The sequence below is a fragment of the Taudactylus pleione genome, unplaced genomic scaffold, assembly GCF_031769625.1.
Source record: "Taudactylus pleione unplaced genomic scaffold, aTauple2 ptg000302l, whole genome shotgun sequence".
NCBI lineage: Eukaryota > Metazoa > Chordata > Amphibia > Anura > Myobatrachidae > Taudactylus > Taudactylus pleione.
Window position 1 is genome coordinate 4261445 of NW_028284703.1, and position 20358 is coordinate 4281802.

Here is a 20358-nt window from a genome sequence, read left to right on the forward strand (position 1 = left end):
AAAAATCCCATAAAACTGCTACCACACAGGCAATTAAATGAAAAACAGTGGTGTCATGTGTAAAAACCCAGTCCTGCAGAAATGTGCAACGTTTGGGAATGCGATGGAAGGAGGTGCAAACAGTTTAGCTCAGAGCAAAGTCACCACGAGTTTGTCTGATTCCATGGTATGGAGCGAGAAGGGGAGACAGGTAGAGACAGGCACAGAGCATACGGCGGAACCAGGGAAGGGGAGGTGCACACAAATGCATTTCATGGTAACTTTATGGTGCTTATCACATGTAATCCTGTGTTTGTTTTTTTCATAGATCTAAATAAAAAAAGCACCGGGGAAAAAATCATTGTTTCATGTGCTTGTGTGCTCAGCTCATTCAACCTATAAGAAAAAAAAAACAGCAGTGATACATTGTGACAAGAACATGTGTCAGGGAGACATAGAAGAGATCTCTTGACAGCTGAAACATGTTTGATTCTAGGGATGTTGCAGGGGGCTAGCAAAATGGTTTATGCTTGTCTTGGCTCTTATAATACACCACTAGGGTTGGAATAAATCTATCTATCTATCTATCTATCTATCTATCTATCTATCTATCTATCTATCTATCTATCTATCTATCGAATATGAGTACGTGGCATAAACAGGAATTTGATGCCCAGTGAAAAGAAAAAGAAATCTCAGGAGCTAGGTCAGCCTCCCTTAATATGGATTGATTAGGGATGTGCTGTTGTTTTCCCTCTCAGACTGCACTAGCAGCAGCAGCAGAGTGTGTGGCTGGGATTTGTGAAGTGAATGGTCTGGTCCTCCTTCCATCCCTGTGAGTGTATCACTGAGATCAGCTGCTGCGTCAGGACAGAGAGAGACTCCCAGCTCCAAGGCACTTTGGACAAACTTGCTGCTATCTCAGCTCACCGGAGACCGGGGGCTCTCATCCTTCCTTCCTCCAGCTAATAATGTAGCCTGATGGGACCCTCTCCGTCCACTGATCAGCGGCATGTGCTGACTTATCCACTGACACTGCTGGGCACCATCCTGCAGGCGTCCCTGACACTAGCTCCCCTTTAAAAAAAAAAAAAAAAAACCCGCATGCGGATGTGGGCTCTCTCCTGCCTCCATTCACGTGGGGACTCTTCTCCATCCTATTCCCTCCTGGTATTTTAATGAAAGCAATAATCGCACAGGAGACAGGCTTGTTGCTCACCTTTGAACCGCAGGATCAAGTTCAGCTCTGGTTACCTGCATTGGGACAAGAGGGAGAGGAAAGGGGGAGGAGAGTGAGGGGAGGGGGAGAGAGAGAGACTGCAATATCATTTGTGAATCGTTCACAGGGCTGCAGATACATATTGCTAACACATGCAGTGCAAATGCAGGTAGTAGAGCACCGACTGCGGCTCTGCCACCACTAACTTCGGGCTCTGTTTTTTTTTATTTTATTTTTTGTGATTTGCCTTTATTGAGAACTTTGCACGCGTCTTTACGCACATCTTTACGCGCACACCGCTGGATCAGGGAACAAAAATCATTTTGTTTTTTCTTTGCTTTTTTTTTCCTCCGTGGTTGTGAATGAAACAAACCCCTTCCTACAAGTATCTTTCTCTTATGGTGGAATAATACAAAGTGTGCTGGGATTGTGGAGTGGGAGAAAGACGCAGAAGCCACCACCACCAGCAGCAGCACAGCAATATCAAATCCCACTCAATTCCCCTTATGTGATTACAATTGTTGGATTGCCCTGTGTGATCACAGTCCCTTCTTTGGACTCCTTGCCCCCCTCCCTCTGTGTGATCTCCCTGTCCTGGGGAGAGTGGCATGGACTGAGAAGAGAGGGGCAGCACTGAGAGGGGCACTTGGAGCAAAGCACTGAGAGGGCCACTATGAGAGGGTAACTTTGCGCTTGGATCGTACAAGTCAAAAGGGATCGTTGTTTCACCAAGCAGCTCAGCCAGCCAGCCAGGTCCCAGAGACCATGAGGACTGTTTGGGGCTGGTGTCTGTTCCTGCTGCGGGTGTCCCTGGCACTGGCATCCTCCAAGCAGGTGCTGAAGTACCGGCTGGCAGAGGAAGGGCAGCCGGACCTCAAGATCGGCAATGTGGCATCAGACATCGGCATCGTCACCGGCTCCGGGGATGTGACCTTCAGCCTGGAGTCCGGCTCCGACTACTTTAAGATCGACAACATGACCGGCGAGCTCAGCACCACCGAACGCAGGATAGACCGGGAAAAGCTGCAGCAGTGCCAGATGATCTTCGACGAGAACGAGTGCTTCATCGACTTCGAGGTGTCGGTGATCGGACCCTCACAGAGCTGGGTGGAGCTGTTCGAGGGCCGGGTGGTCATCCTGGACATCAACGACAACACCCCGACCTTCCCGTCCCCGGTGCTCACCCTGACCGTGGAGGAAAACCGGCCAGTGGGGACCCTCTACCTGCTGCCCACCGCCACCGACCGGGACTTCGGGCGCAACGGCATAGAGCGCTACGAGCTGATCCAGGACGCCGGGGAGAGCCTGTATGTCTCCGGCCGTAGGGGCACCGGCTCGGCTGGGCGCCTGGAGCCCGGGGAGGGCGCCCCGTACCCCGGGAAGAGGAGGATGGAGACGGACATCAGGAGCAGCGTGTTCGAGCTGCAGGTGGCCGACACCTCGGACGGGGAGAAGCAGCCGCAGCTGATCGTCAAAGGGGCGCTGGACCGGGAGCAGAGGGACTCGTACGAGCTGACACTGCGGGTGCGGGACGGCGGCGAGCAGCCCCGGTCCTCGCAGTCCATCCTGCGGGTGCTGATCACCGACGTCAACGACAACAGCCCCCGCTTCGAGAAGAGCGTGTACGAGGCGGACCTGGCGGAGAACAGCGCCCCGGGGACCCCCATCCTGCAGCTGAGAGCCGCCGACTACGACGTGGGGGTGAACGGGCAGATCGAGTACGTCTTCGGGGCCGCCACCGAGTCGGTGCGCCGGCTGCTGCGGCTGGACGAGAACTCCGGCTGGCTGAGCGTCCTGCACCGCATCGACCGGGAGGAGGTCAACCAGCTGCGCTTCACCGTCATGGCCAGGGACCGGGGGCAGCCCCCTAAGACCGACAAGGCCACCGTGGTGCTCAACATCAAGGACGAGAACGACAACGTGCCGGTGATCGACATCCGCAAGATCGGCCGGATCCAGGTGAAGGACGGCACGGCCATCGTGGCCGAGGACGTGCTGGTGGATACCCCCATCGCCCTAGTGCAGGTGTCGGATAGGGACCAAGGGGAGAACGGAGTGGTGACCTGCACCGTGGTGGGCGACGTCCCCTTCCAGCTGAAGCCGGCTAGCGAGGGGGAGGGCGAGCAGAACAAGAGGAAGTATTTCCTGCACACCTCGGCCCCGCTGGACTACGAGAATGTCCAGGAGTACAACGTGGTCATCGTGGCCGTGGACTCCGGCAGCCCCAGCCTGTCCAGCAACAACTCCCTGCTGGTCAAGGTGGCCGACACCAATGACAACCCCCCCATCTTCAGCCAGCCGGTGGTGGAGGTGGCCTTCCCGGAGAACAACGTGCCCGGTGAGCGGGTGGCCACCGTGATCGCCACCGACGCCGACAGCGGCAAGAACGCAGAGATCGCCTACTCCTTGGAGCAATCGGCGGCCGGTGTCTTCTCCATCCACCCGGACAGTGGGGACATCACGGCTAACCTGGTGCTGGACCGGGAGCAGACCGACAGGTACGAGTTCCGAGTGGTGGCCCGGGACAAGGGTCTGCCCAGCGTGCTGCAGGGGACGGCCACTGTAGTGGTGCAGGTAGCGGACAGGAACGACAACGAGCCCAGGTTCATGCAGGACGTCTTCAACTTCTACGTCAAAGAGAACCTGCAACCCAACAGCCCTGTGGGGATGGTGACGGTGATGGATGCCGACAAAGGTCGCAACGCCGAGATGAGCCTCTTCATAGAAGAAGACAACGGCCTATTTACTATTGAGAACAACACCGGCACCATCTGCTCCACAGTCTCCTTTGACATGGAGCAGCAGACCTCCTACACTTTCAAAGTCAAAGCGGTGGATGGTGGTGAACCCCCCAGGTCTGCCACAGCCACAGTCTCTCTCTTTGTGATGGATGAGAATGACAATGCTCCTATGGTCACCAGCCCGGTCAACAGCTCCTATGCAGTTGTCTCCCCTTCCAGCAGTGTCAGGACAGTGGTGGCCACTGTGGTGGCCACTGACACCGACTCAGGTGTCAATGCGGATCTGAATTACAGCATTGTGGGGGGGAATCCCTTTAAGCTCTTTGAGATCAATCCAGCCAGTGGAGTGGTGTCCCTGGTGGGCAAGCTGGCCTCCAAGCACTATGGCCTGCACCGCTTAGTGGTCCAAGTCAATGACAGTGGTCAACCCTCCCAGTCTACCATAGCCCTGGTCCATGTCTTCATCAATGAGACTGTCTCCAATGCCTCTGTGGTGGACTCACAAATCATAAGAAGTTTGCACACCCCATTGACCCAGGACATTGCTGGAGACCCCAGCTATGAAATGAGCAAACAGAGACTGAGCATAGTCATTGGTGTTGTGGCTGGGATTATGACTGTCATACTGATCATCTTGGTGGTGGTCATGGCACGTTACTGTAGGGCCAAGAGTAAAAATGGATATGAAGCTGGCAAGAAGGATCATGAGGACTTCTTCACTCCCCAACAGCATGACAAGTCTAAAAAGCCCAAAAAAGATAAGAAAAATAAGAAATCAAAACAGCCCCTCTACAGCAGCATAGTGACAGTGGAGGCTTCAAAGCCTAATGGGCAGAGATATGACAGTGTGAATGAAAAGCTGTCAGACAGCCCCAGCATGGGAAGATACAGAACTGTGAATGGAGGTCCCGGAAGCCCTGACCTAGCAAGGCATTACAAATCTAGTTCCCCACTACCTACTGTGCAGCTGCATCCTCAGTCACCTACTGCTGGGAAAAAGCATCAGGCTGTGCAAGATTTACCACCAGCCAATACTTTTGTAGGAGCTGGGGACAACATCTCAATTGGATCAGATCATTGTTCTGAGTACAGTTGTCAGACCAATAACAAGTACAGCAAACAGGTAAGCTAAACACAAATGTGAAATGCAATGACCCACACACCCTTCATATTACTGCAACATGTATTTTAATATCATAGAATAATATATATATGTGTGTATATATATATATATATATATATATATATATATATTCTAAAAAAATTAAATTGCAAAGTGTTCAAAGTGATTAGCTAGATTCAATCCAAAATGCAGTGCCTTGTAACCTGACTTTGAGTCTTACAGTGCTATGTAAAGGTGAAAGGAATGTATCTAATGTTAATGCAGCATTTGGTTAGCGTGCTGCTCACAAACTGAACTCTTGTCATTTCACTAGAACTGAAACAGTGCATCAGCCAATAGGATGTCACACAGTGGTGACTTGCAAAGACTGGCAATAGCTCTGCAGGCTGATGCCACTAATGGAAAGGTTTGATCTCGGTGTCCGTTGGTGACATCACATCATATCAACCAGAGTTTTTCAATATGCCGTAACCTCACAATGCTTATGAAATACAGTTACATCATAGAAATTAAATGTGATGATTGATTTGTACTTTAATGATTCAGGTAAAGAAATAAATGAGCTTTAATTTTTTTGTGGCTAGATAGGCCTATACTCTATACATAACATCCCTTAAGTGCTGCAAGCCCATCTGATGCTCACCCACTAAAAACAATGACTGACCCTTACCCTAAAATTCAGTATGTTCTTTTTGTAATTTATTTTATGACACTCTTAGCATGATTTTGAGAATCTGTCACAATGTCTATAGCAGTGTATGGGATTATCTGTCTGATGCTATGTTTTTCTTGGCAGAATGCTTTATTTTTTTAGTAATATTGTCCCAAAAGTCTGCTCTTTCACCCCCAGTAGTTGCTTCTGGGCTAGACATTTGTGTTTGTATCTGGCAACAGGCAGACAAAGACACATTTGGTATGCCGCAGTTGTCTGCTGTAGCAATGAGGCACAACAGTAGCCAGAATTGTGTCAGTGACATTTCCTCACTGATCCATGTTCCTTTAACGGTAGATCAGTCAGCAGAGTGCAGAATAGGTATATAGATTTAATATTTCAGATACATATTATACAAACACCACCCATTACATTGTAATAAGTGTAAATATAAGCCTTACATTTTAACTCCTATGTATGTTATACAGGGGACAAAAATACCTTATCAATATTAACCTAATGCTAAGAAAATATTGTTTCCATCTTGAAATAACCACTATTCTTATTTCTATTATATCTGCAATAGATAGATTGATTGATTTCCAGGACACATTCATAGCATGTTATGTTTCTTTAGAGGCTACTTCTGAAGTTTATCACTTTGTCCTAAGAAGCTGCATTGCTGTTAAAACCGCAAGGCTTATATTAGCAAATAACTAGTCCTATAACACCTTAATTGATTTGTATGTGGTTTGTCTGCCCGCAGAACTTTTCTTCTCATCTGTAATAGCAGCAAAGCCTGAAAAAAAGTTTTCTGCAACTTTGTCAATTGATGTTTTTTCCCTCATATATGTAACTTTTTTAAAGAAAAAAGCACCATCTATTTTGTAACATTCCTGACATATTTTATCAGTAGGGGCTTTGTATTAGTGAACCTAGTTCAGCCACACAATATTTCAATGGTATTGTTACGTACTTGAAGATTAAAGACTATATTTTGAAATGAAGTTGTAGCCTAGAAGTGCACAGTTATACTGGAGTATTATAAGGCCCAGTCTAGTGTATATATTTGATATGGCGATAGAGTGCTATACACTACATGATGCTTCTTATGCTAATGGTAAGTGTGTGCTAGTACTTCCTACCATGTTGTATATGCAGTTATGCCAGCTACATGAACAGGAACATGTACAAACACATACATTGGGGAGGGCCCTGACCTGCACAGCAGTGGTGAAAGCTGATACCTATTGCCATTAGTTTAATTAGACTAAGTAAGTGATACATCTTATTGACCACAATATGAGAGGTCAGGAAAATCGTTTCCATTTAGAAAACTGTGTATCACAGACAGTTGCGAAAATATTTGTAAAAGAATACACCATTTGCAATCTGAGCTTGTAATATTGTATGTCGCCTGACTTTGTCTCATTTACACACAAACACACAGTAATACAGACACAAATACATTCAGACACTTCTACACTAAGCAACCTGAGGTTCCCATGAAGTTCTTGTGACACTGTCGTATTTTTATACAACACACACACACACACAAACACACACACACACACACACAAACACACACAAATATAAATGTTGTTAAGATGCATTCTTAGGTGCTTTTTTGTTTTAATTCACAAGTTTAAAGTCATCTGACTTTTTTGGGTTCAAAGTCATAGTTGTCACAGGTATAACTGGCTTGTGGTATCCAAATGTTTACGGGGATGCTACTTTGTCATTATTTTATTTAGTGTTGGTTCTTTCTCACATTGTGAAGCAGGAATCACCAAGCATTGGACTGTACACTCACTAATAGAGAGCGTGAGGTAGGTTAGACCATTGTGACGCAGGTTAGTTTCATAGTTTCAGGGCAGGAGAGGGTCAGCAATTGACTGAAAAGGAAAGTCGCTTTAGATTGTATGTATGTATGTATATATATATATATATATATATATATATATGCACATAAAACTTTTGTATTTGTAGTCTTTTGTGGATAGATTATCTTAGTTATAGTACATTTTAGTAGTGCTATGCCAGTGCTTTAGATCATTTTTCACTTTGTCATATTATTTCTTAGTTTTAGCATTTATTACCAAAGACAACAAATATTTTGCTGGTAGTGTCACCAAATGTATACTAAAGCAGTGTGCTTGTTCCATCTACTGTTAGTATCATGATTTACGTTGTCCGAGCTCAAACATGACTTCCATATAATTAGGACACCAATATATCTGCAGGACCCAGATGGATGTATGCTTGTGAATGCCATTCATCCTGGTCCAATAACATATCACAACCTCTAACCCCTAATTGGAACAAAGGGAAAAGATTCATGGCACACACACATGTACGGAAGATCTGTAGCTCTTAAAATTCAATTTGTTGACTTTTATCTAGCTTTTTGTGTGTTTGACCCTCATTATTATTCTGTTACATGAACAGTAGGCATTAATGACCAGAATTCCTTCGGGAACATGTACTCTGTATCAGGGAGAGTTTGAGTGTAATGTATGGGAAGATAGAAGAGTTCTTCAGTCTGCAGGTCAGTAGCACAACCTCTAGGCAGGGATATATTGACCTATTTATATAGTGCACATCACAAGTTTAATGACTTATCAGAAAAGCATTCTTAATGTTTAGTGTAATGATTATTAATCAAATATGTTAGAAGAAGAGAACGATTAAATGAAAGGTGTTTTCAGTTTATTTGCTATATTGATATAAATGGACTTGGAAGGACTGTTATTATTTATGAATGCATGTCTGGGTGGGGTGTTGCATTGTAGGATTTCCTGTATAGCGCAGTTCAGCTGTAAAATTAGTGTGGCCTGGTGGTAGCAAATATAAAATGCAGTGAAGAAAAGCAACATTGCATTTTTTCACGTTTTGGTCCATGCAAGGACCTTTAGTGGAAATGCCCCAAATCATGTTAAAATCTGTGAGTTTTTTGGGGCCAACATAATTTGGGCTTTCCTGATGATCGTCATTGCCTTGGCCGAGATAGTGCATTAATTTGTAATAATCTCTCTGCGCTATTTCTTTTCATTCTTCCATGTTTATAAATAACCTTGAGTCAATGAAGTCACTCTTTGGAGTATGGTTGGATAATTCATTAGGCAAGCTTGGCTGCTGCTTGGAGCACTGAGGGCAATAGATTATCCTAAACTTTTTTTATGTTTTTGATTTTTGGCAAATGTAGGGGGGCCAAATGAATATTTTGTCCAGGGCCCCATGGGGTGCTGATCCATGTTTTGCTTTGGAGGCTATCTACTGATGTAATGCAAATGTGCAGTTATACATTAACTCTTATCAGCCAATTGGCTATTAACGATGGTAGTTACTCCAGTGCAGATTAGAAAAGGAAAGGAAATGTCTAATTGGTTGCTGTAAGTTTAGTACATTTACACTAGAACACCAGAAGCATAGGCTCTAGTCTTTACATTTAAGCTCTAGTCACCACAGCTTGAAAGGATTCTTAAATAGAGAACTCTATAGCAGATGGTATTGTCAGTATAAATGGTGCAAAATAAGTGCTACTGTGTAGTAAGTGACATCCTTTTTCAACATAGATACTGGGGCCAGGTAGCTTCTTTAGCTTGATATAATGCCAACTACAAGTATGATTCTTATGTGTCACAGTTTTCTTAGGACAGTACCATTTTTCCTCACTACATTGGATGTATAATATTATACAGAGATGTACATTCCAAGAATCTTCGTACATTGAAAGGGGCCATAATGAGCGTTATACGACTGATGCCGCTGACCTGGGTGCAAGGCTGAGAGGGCAGCATGGTTGTGTACCTGGATGGCACCTACCCCACACTTATCTACCTGCAAGGTGCCTGGAGAGGCTCCCTGCCGCAAGGCAAGCCACCTCACTACTTTTCTGCTGCTCCCACTGGAGCATGCTGTGTGATGTCACAGTGTCACATGCGAATTGGGCGGGGTGTGCTGAGCAAGGGTGCACAGGCGCTCTGCTACGGCACTGTACATTGGCAACCTAAAATGACAAATTTTAGTTTATTATTATTATTTGTAGAGGATATTGCTTTACTTATATATAACCAAATGCTGAACTATGACAACTATAGAAACTTATTTATACATTTCCTGTGCTTTATTGAATAATTAGAAGGTGGACACTGTAAAGCTTTATGTGGCACTTCTATGAGTGGTTTTAGAATCCTTTCAAATAGCAATTTATCAGATATGTTAATCTTTATTATTACCAGTTATTTATATAGCGCACACATATTCCGCAGCGCTTTACACTGAATATTTGGCCATTCCCATAATCTTTCATCTATCTATCTATCTATCTATCTATCTATCTATCTATCTATCTATCTATCTATCTATTGTGCCCTATCTATCTATCTATCTATCTATCTATCTATCTGTCTGTCTGTCTGTCTGTCTGTCTGTCTGTCTGTCTGTCTGTCTGTCTGTCTATCTATCTATCTATCTATCTATTGTGCCCTATCTATCTATCTATCTATCTATCTATCTATCTATCTATCTGTCTGTCTGTCTGTCTGTCTATCTATCGAGATTTAGTAAAAATATAGACAATGGGCTCGATTCAATTCAACGTGAATTGCACAGCGCTGGGAAGGAGCTCCCGGCGCTATTCAATTCAGCGCATTGTTAAGCCCGACTAAGGATTTCTCCTCACACCCCTCCTGAGGTGCGAGCAGAAATCCAACAAAACTACAGACGTGATGCTGTTTTCTTTCCTTGGCGTCGCGGAAACATCATTGCGCCAGGCAGTTTAGTTAGAGGTTGCTGGTTCTTGCAACTAAACACCATGTTTACGGTGCGAGAGGGTCGAGAATGGGCATTTTCCAAAATAACTACGTGTTGAATTGAATCGTGCCCAATGAAATCTAGACAATCATAAGATCGACATCAAACTGTCAACTGACATAATCTCGACATGGACAAAATGGAGACAACCAAAAGGTCGACATTGATATCAGGTCGACAGGGTTATTAGGACGACAGTTAAAATCTAGACACAAAATAAATGTCAACAAGCAAAATGTTGACACAGTTAAAATGTAGACAGTCATAATGTCTACATAGGTAAAATACAAAATAATGCTGACCATTCATAATGGATAAATGTACAAGATAGTGTCCCAATGAGGGAAAAGCACAGTGCGTGAGCAAACACTTGATACTGTCACATTAGCCACAGTGTCTGATGTTTCTAATTGTCGTATCAATATATAAGTAGAAGAGGGGTAGGCAACCTGTGGCACTCTTGAAAATTCTATTAGACAGTTCATGCTACAAGGGTCTAAATTGTACCTCTAGCTGCTTAACACGAGGTAGGTATCCCAACCCTTCCAAATTGTATATTAATAAAGGGGTATTGTGTAAGCGCTCTGAGGTCCTATTGTTATTTGTATTATTTGTATTGATTATTGTAATGTGTATGATGGTAATGTACTTCAATAATGTGAGTTGTTATGTGTTACTATATTAACTGAGATTTTTACACAGCCCTGGTGTGATCCACCTAGTACTTCTGTGGGACAGGTGTTCTAAGGAATAAATGTCCAATTTCTAAATAACCGGTGTGCAAAAACTTTAGGCTAATTTTCATATGTGTCTCAATACAGTCTAAAGGTAATTTGTAGCAAACAGTCACTGATGGTTTTATGTCATAACATAGCAAGTCTTCCTATATCCATTTGGTAGCAACATTGATGTATCACCACTCCACCTCAAAATTCACACAAAAACCAGGTATCAGGTACTGGTGGGCACTATTGCACAGTGTATTAGGTAAGATGTACAGACTTACCTGGGTCTTGCCGCTTTACTGCTGGTCCACCAATACTTATCCGGGTCTTGCCGCTTTACTGCTGGTCCACCATACGTCCTTTTTCTATACGGTTGATGTGTGTGTGTAGTGGGCAATTAAACTAAGGTCCGGTTAGACCTAGTTATACACTAAACGTTGAGAGTTGGGTAAAAAACTATTTTTATTCACCTTTCCACATGCCAGCTCCGGCTCCTGGGGTAAGGTCAGGATCAAAATGGGTTTACAAGCATTAATTATAGCATTTAAAATGGACACAACTATCAAGTTCTGCCAAAATTCATGTTCCAATGTCTTAATGTGTACAAACGCATTTCATCCCAAGTGGGGACTTTTTCTAGGATAGGTGATGAGGTGACCAAAGTCCGGAGGTTTAAATGCCCAGCTATGAGGTTCCAAGTAGTCCTGTTCCCGGTACTTCTGGAGCGCACTCTGGCTACTGTGGAACTACACATGCCACAATGCCTGGCCACAGATTTGCTTTTAGGTCATGCGAAAACTTTTCAGGGCCTGCTGGTATTTGTAGTTCCACAGCAGCTGGACTGCCACAAGTTGCCTACTGAGGGCAAAGCACTGCACATGCACAAACACTGATTCTACCATGTAACCCATACAGTCAGATTTCCCTAAATGTTGCATAATAAAAATCATTGCTAGAGAACTCTGCACTGACTAACTGCCCGCCCGTAATGTGCCACACCATAAATTATTTGCTGCAACCGTTGCGCTAACCTCATCATGGTAGCACTAAGCCCCATCACAGTAATGCTAATCCCCTCAATAGTTGCAATGAATAAATGACAAGCAAAGCATGTACACCTGCCCATAGTTTGACTGCAGGTTAAACTGTGTGCAGTTACCTATAATTTAAATGTCTACATATTGATTGTCAACATAATGACATGGTCAAATGTAGACTTGCCTACAATACATTTCAAATATTGCCAAAGTCCTATACTATTTGCTGATCTTAGTTGCTAAATAATATCGGATGTATTTTTTGCGACCTAAAAAATAGTTACACAAAGAATGCCATTTATAGACCTATATTAAGTTCATAAAAGTTAGTATTGAAGTTACAAGGTGCCAAAGAACCATGTCCATTTATTATACCTATATGTCTTTATTTTATATATCAACATTTTAACCTTGTCAAAATGTTGACATGGTCAAAATGTTTATATTCAAAATATAAGAAAACTGCATATACAATAGTTTAACCTGCAGTCAAAATATAAACATGGTCAGAATGTTAACATTCATAATATAGGCATGTCAACATTTTCACCATATCAAAATATACACAAAGTCAAAATGTCGACATAATTGGCATGTCTATATTTTGAATGTCGACATTTTGTCCATGTCGACATTTTAACCTTTAACATTTTAACATAGAATTTGAAGGCAGATAAGACCCCATATAGTCTGCCCTTTTCTTAACCTCTACTGTCTACTGTCTCTACTTTAACTGTCTACGTATGTCGACATATCTATCTATCTATCTATCTATCTATCTATCTATCTATCTATCTATCTATCTGTCTGTCTGTCCATCCTTATGTCGTTCTGTCTATTCATCTGGGTGTTTCACTCACTATTGGCCCCAAAGTTTGTGTTATAACTTTTAAAGTCATTGACATAATTTTGTGAAATTTGACACAGACCCACCTCGTGTCTGTGTGTTACGTGCCAATGAATCGGTACATAGCCGAACAGCGCGTATTTATTGTCCAGACGTACTGGAAAACTGAGTAGATAAAGGTTCATATTGGCACGTAACACACAGACACGATGAATGTGGGCACCTCAGGACACAACACCACTGTCAGGAGCAGGAATACCTACTGACTAGCGGTGGTGGCTCCAGAGGTGGGGCTGCAGCACAGTCCAAACTTCAAATAGGGGAACTACGCCAACTGCCATCTTCACTGGTTATATCCTCACTGGCAGTTGGTGTGGCTGCTTTCTTTGAACTTTGGACTGCGCAGCTGACTAGGGCGGTGCACAGCTGACCTTCATCTCGCGCATGCGTGAACAGCTGGCCTGGGTGCTAATGGCGAACACTAGCAAAACATACTATGACTTCCTCATGTTTCTCATAGACCAAGGTGCGTCTATGTCACATTTCACTAAATTATGTCAATTACTTTAAAAGTTATAAGAAAAACTTTGGGGCCAATAGCAAGTGAAACATTATCCATCTATCTGTCTGTATATACATCAATCATTACCTGAGAAAACTTATGACTGAGTACTCAGAAACCAAATGGGTTAATCTGGTTCCATTCAGAGAAAGATATGTTGAGATAACAGCACAGTGCGGATAGGCCAACTCTAAGCTCTGCAGTTTGCAAGGTTTCTATACCAGTATCTAAGAACAGATAAAAACACACATTTTACAGCTGCCATCACTTGGAGGATTTTCCAAATCAGTTCTCTCCCAATAAACGTTTGTCACTAAATGCTTGAAGGTGTGAATGCTTTTTCCATTGTTCTCAGTATGTAATGTTAGCATGTACATTGCTTGGATATACAGCTCTGTGTTTAGAGTAATATATTATTGTTTTATACGTCAACACTGAACCATAAAAAGAGGATTTCCCCTGTGCTGGAGGCATTGGGAAAGTTACTGTTTATAATCAGCGTTTCTGTTTGGAGCTTGAATAACATCCTAAGCCTGACATGTAGTACCAGCCCTTTTTTAATAATATGCTTCACATTCTGCCTGGAAGCACATAGGTAAATATAACCAGGATAAATCATTTTAATAACATTTACATAAGCTGCTTTGAAAGTAGAATATTTTGTTTTATTATGAATAAATGACTTTACCTTTAGTTTATTTTTCCTAACGTAACTGTAGTTCCATATCATTAGCTGTAGAAAACCTTTAACTTTTGTTTTATTTATTAACTTTTTTGTATGTAAATAAGCAACTCTATCTATCTATCTATCTATCTATCTATCTATCTATCTATCTATCTATCTATCTATCTATCTATCTATCTATCTATCTATCTATCTATCTATCTATCTATCTATCTATTTGATTGAACAGATAGATAGATAGATAGATAGATAGATAGATAGATAGATAGATAGATAGATAGATAGATAGATAGATAGATAGATAGATAGATAGATAGATAGATTAGACAGATAGACATTTAGGTGTCAGTCTACAAAGGTGGAACATAATCTCGCTATGTGTGCATATCTTTTCAGACCTTGATTGTTAAGTTCAGGTAAAATAAAGTATTAATGCTGCTTTTTATTGGTGTCTTAATAATTTGAACTGTATACTCCATTATTGAAAAAGCCAATAGCCCTATCCAAGACTGAAAACACAGTTAAAACTATCAACAGATTTAAACAAGTAACATAGTAATGTTTGCATATGATTTTGTTTTGCGTAATATTTCATTCAGGTGGCCTATTCATCACCGTCCAACCCCAAATAATTAAGTATCAAACTCGCCGGCAGTGGATACATATTTACCAGAGCAATTCAGTATTCCGAAAAGCAGCTGCCCCTTACTTACCGGACTGCATCGGTCTTGTGCGCATGTGTGACTTGAGGTCACACATGTGCACAGCCAAAGGTCACACTATACGGAGCGACGGAGGAATCCGGTCAGATACCTATTCGCAATACTGGAATTACTTCCCATAGGAAAGCATGGTGCCGGGAACCAGTGCGTTCTGAAGATGGTGTTGACTCTGGGAAACGAACTCCGAAAACTATTAGGCGGACCTATTGGGTCCTAATAATGATAAAACATGTGGAAACTAGCATTTCTGCATGTGTAACAGGCCCAATAGTGCTGATGAATAGGTTCCTTAGTCAGAAAGGTAGAGTGGGGACTCAGGGGAGGGAATGTAAGCTACTACTGCTAAACTAGGCTATCTCGTTTAGTTGAGCTAGGCATCTACGTGTCACTTCCTTTACCTTACATGTATCTGCGTGTCACTTCCTTTGCGTTACATGGGGTGCATTATCAGGGTATTTGTATTCACTTACCATCTGTGTATAATGGTTGTCTGGGTTAATTTGACCTGGAAATATAAGTATAAGGCCAAGTATTAGCGACATGAATGTAAAGTATGTTACATATCTCAGGAATATATGTGTAAGATGTTTGTCTTCTGTATTTGTGCTTTTCGAATAAGAAACCGTTACGGAAATAAATGATCTTTTAGCAATAACGAGAACCCCTAATACTAAGGTTCTAATCACTGAAGACAGTTTTATATGTTTTACCAAAAGCAAAAACAAATCTATATTATAGTTATTTTATATGCTGGTTATTATTATTATACTTGTACCTCTGTGTCTGTAGCTATCTCCCTGTGCTTTAGTTTTTGTATGTGCCATTTTCTGCGCTCAGCATAATATCTAATCAGGAACATGTTCAACAGAGATAAAAAATTGTCTCGTATTGATAACGTTTTCATATCCTGTGATGTTATCATATACCTGCATTAACTAATTGCTTTTGTGAGAGATATTGTGTCTCGCTCTGTTCCTTCATTCAATACATGTTTTTTATTTATTTTTTTTAGATTCTGTTTTCTTTTGTTTTTGCATTATCTACTTGATGGAAAATTAGCACTTGGGAAAAGTTAACATTTTGTTTTGAAGTTTACAAATGTGTTATTTAGTCTCAGAAAAATATTTGACATTGGTATCATCTACCATGATAACCTGTAGATATGGCCATGGCTACCGTTCACTGTCATATTTATCTAGACAATTACTTATTTGTAGGTTTATATAGCAACTGTTCCCACAAATGCCCACAAGGACTGCCAAAGGTAATCTAGGGCCATGGTGTTGTTGCTTCTTAGGCCCCGTCCTACAAGCTGTGGACACAAAATAGCTATGGGTGAACGTGCAGATTCCCCTAGGCTGCGCATGTGCATCCCAGGGTATGACCGAGCCAACCAGTCACAATGCCCAGCCTTTAATGTGGATTAGCTGTGGTTGCGGATGGGACACCTACCTTAATTTGCCAACATCAGGCACCCAAATAAGAGCATGACCTGGGTACAGTACCCCTGTCCCCAGCATCTGCCCAACATTCAGTTTTCTCTAGTGGGCATCAGAAATGTTGGCGTTCCATCCTTTTGACCACTACTGTTACCTAAATATCACCACGTTTGTCCAATAAAACAGAACCCGAAATATACTTATCAGCTGCATCATAGATTCAAAAGTTGTTGACATATGGGCGCTAGCTTGAAATCTGCATCTGATTGAATGGCTGCTAATCCTTCGGGTACTTTTACACTTCTCTGCCATTTTTTTGTGATCCACTAGTCTTCATGCTCGTAGGGATGACTGCTCCTCATTAACTCATTAAAGAGGACTCCCTTTCACAATCTGTTTATAACAGATCCACATCTACTCCTGAACGAGAGAGTGGTGTAGATCCTAACCCAAGGGATGTAGAATGCATAGTTTGGAGTCAAACATCTCATGACCATGAGAGGGACACCCATCATCCTGCAAGCTGGTGAGGGAAGACAGTATCAACAGTTTGGTGGTTTGGGCCATGTAGTAGGAACTAGTGACATTACTCTATTGCACATAGTGAGTCCTAAGGAATCATGATGAACTTTCAAGTGTACTGCTTCATCCCTCAATCTAATATAATATAGGAATAAATTAATTATAGTAGGGGCGATTTTTTTAGGGAGCCAGACGGAGCAATTCCATTGTTGCTCTGTTTGAGCGCGATAGCTGCCGGTGCCAGCATTTCTGCTCGCACCCCCAGGAGAGTGCAAGCTAAATTGTGTCATAAACCCATGGTTAGGGCACTCTAACTGCATTTTGGGTTCCCTAACCAGGACTTTAGACGGGTTTAGCTGTTTTACATGGTTAAACCTGGTCTAATAAGGCGTGAAGACCGTGATAATTAATGAGGGCCCAAAACAATTGAATTGCAACACTGGGCGCCCATTAATTATCACCACGCACACGACAATTGAATCGCCCCCAAAGTGTCATATATTGGTGACACATATTCATGTTCATTGACAGTAGATGTGTTTGACTGACGTATTTTCCCTCCTTTGCAAGAGAAGATTTTTGAAAGTCAACTTTACGGTTGTCTCAAAGTGTATCTGGTCATGTTTCATAATCAGTAGGGGTGCAGCGCCAGGGTACGTATGCCTATTGCGAGACTCCTCCACTTACCATATAGGTATAATTACAATCAAGACAGTAATGTTAGAGACAATGAGGTGTGATGAAATGCTACTTAGGAAGTAAAAGGAAACAGATATAGTATTCTGGTAAAACAGTTTCAAGTTTATAAAAATAATGTCAAAGGCATGCAGCAGCAATACAGGAGGTAAGATTCTATAAGCAATGTAGTTTGATAATGAAATGCCCTAGAGCATCATCCTTTAATGCCTAATGCAATTGAGATTCCTAAAACGGCAGCGTATTGATCCTGTGCTGCTTGCATCCTGTGTTAGAGACCTTGCACGCAGCTAAAGTTGTCACATTTCACTTGTTTTGTTTTTCTTTTACATTTTTCTATACTTATGTTTTTTGTTGTGCATATTTTTTACTTTTAACATTTTCTTTTCCAGTCACATTTTTTGTTTTGATTTCTTCATGTGGGCCTTATCATCTGGACCAAGTGAAAAAAATTGGTATGTAACTAGATGCCAGTGTTAATAAGCTAAGCATTCTAACCAGTGCAATCCATCTGTCTTCCTCACTCTCTTGTTTGTTGCCCCCCCCCCCCTGCATAATGACTAATTAGGGGCACCAATATACCTTATTAGCATTTTGAGCTACATAAAGAAAACAATTCTGTTTGATCGGGACACCTTACTGTAAGCTTATATGCAAACATTCCTTTCAATGCTAGGCCTGCAATCGTCTCCTCAACTCCGATATAATGTATTTTTTGCTTCACATAATATTGCTATAGTATGTCTGCATATATTTTCTTTTGATATGTTTTCTTTGCATTATGTTTGTATGTGTACTTTTATTTCACTAAGCCGTCAGTTGATCAGGACATAAAGCAAATACCACATTCACAATGTTCCTAGTTTTTCTAGACTGAATAAATTGCCACATAAACCTACGTCTTTCAAGAATGTTTTTTTTGTTTGTTTGTGTTTTTCAGTTCCCATATGAGAAACTGGAAATTTAATTTGGGTTAACTTTCACTGTGACAAGGAATAGTATTTTGTTTTCGCAAGATTTATATTAATGTTAACTATGCTCATGGGTCTAGTTTATGTAGCTATTTTGGTGCACAATTTGTGGAGATTGTGCTTGGTACCATCTAGTGTACAAATGAGCAAAATCTCCAGAGGATTCAAGAAAAGTTGGATTGTACCACAAAAAAATAAAAATGTTGTAACTAAATGGATTATTAGTTGGCTGGTATACTGTATGTTCAAAAAGAACAAAAGAGGGTTTGTCATACATTATCCAATTACACCATTAAATTGACTCCTGGTACGCTAATAGTTTTAAAAATAACAATATTAAAAATAATAATAATATATAAATTCCAGACAGTCATATCTAGCAATTTGACTGCGTAACCTGTTTATTGATGGTTAGGGAGGGCCATAGATGGTCCTTGACCGTATATGGTTGAGCCATCGATGGCTGGATGCTGTGCAAGCATAAACATGCACTGTTGGGCTGCTGGCGCCAATGTTTCTCAACATCAGGTGCCACCGCTGATTGCACAGCATTGGCAGACAAAAACATTTCCCATTGGCCAATGTTAATCTTTTATCTGGGTTGGGTTAAAGCATTGCGTGATCCGTTATGGATAGTCTATATTATTCATTTTGTTATTTATATCTTTTAAGTGCCTGCAAAGAAGATCAATGGTTAACAGGAAAACACTTATTGTTCAGCCGCAATATTACCATCACTTAAATATTACTATCAAGGTGTTCAGTTTGCATCTATGGCTACACTTCAATTTCCGTCACACATGCCCTTTTGCTAATAGGCAAATGATCATTAATTCATTTGTATTAATTTAGTTCACCAACAGCTGGAGGGCTTAACCTGGACAAGTCTATATTAATATTAATAAACATTGAAGAACATTTCCAAAACCTACTGGGCATAAGTGGATGTTCAAAAGAAAGTGATTTAATTCATAGCAACCAGTCAGATTCTATCTGTCATTCTTTTGCAACACATCAAATGATAGCGGTGCTGAAACTCAAACAAATATGTGCTTTAATATAAAACAATGTGAGCAAACAAAAATGTAAAAAATATAAAATAACATGAAAACACTCCCGTAGTATTGTACGATGGCTTCTGTCCTCCAAAGCATCTGGTGTAAATCCGGTGTAGTCAAGGGCAGAACTATGGTAGACAATGGAGGCGCCTGCCACCGGGCGTCAGCACTGAAGGGGCACTTCCTCCATTGTCCACAACATATTCACCCCACTTAGGGCTGTAACGATGTACCCGGAGTGTACCGTCACAGCCGCCCAATACAAGACACCCCTTCCCGACACCTGAGAAGCCACCATACACTAGTGGAGAGCTCCATGTCAGACCACCAGCTGCTGCCTTCATCTATCTATAGCCTGTCTGCATGTAAATTGTTACATTACAGTGTCAGCGGCTGAGACGAGGGCACCAAATTATAACTTGCCTCCGCATGTCTGGGATGAACTCAGACCACTGGGTGTAGTGCATACTTGTCTACTTTCCTGAAATGGCCAGGGGGTTCCCGAAAATCCCACCCACAGCCACCCACTTACCGAGTGAAGTGGGTGGTCCTGATGGCCAATGAC

General features: G+C 42.0%; 1 protein-coding gene across 6 annotated transcripts in view; it reads left to right on the forward strand.

Annotated features, from left to right (window-relative positions):
* The first annotated feature begins 1353 nt into the window (after window positions 1-1353).
* Window positions 1354-20358, forward strand: part of PCDH7 (protocadherin 7) — a 797933-nt gene continuing 778928 nt past the window's right edge. For 5 of the 6 annotated variants that reach the window (XM_088482963.1, XM_088482965.1, XM_088482964.1 and 2 more), the window contains exon 1: window positions 1354-5062. In XM_088482963.1, the coding sequence (XP_088339089.1) occupies window positions 1964-5062 (3099 nt within the window). In that variant the 5' untranslated portion in view covers window positions 1354-1963. Of the gene's footprint in view, window positions 5063-18156; window positions 18220-20358 lie in introns of all 6 variants that reach the window. The other variant, XM_088482969.1, reaches the window with a different exon arrangement.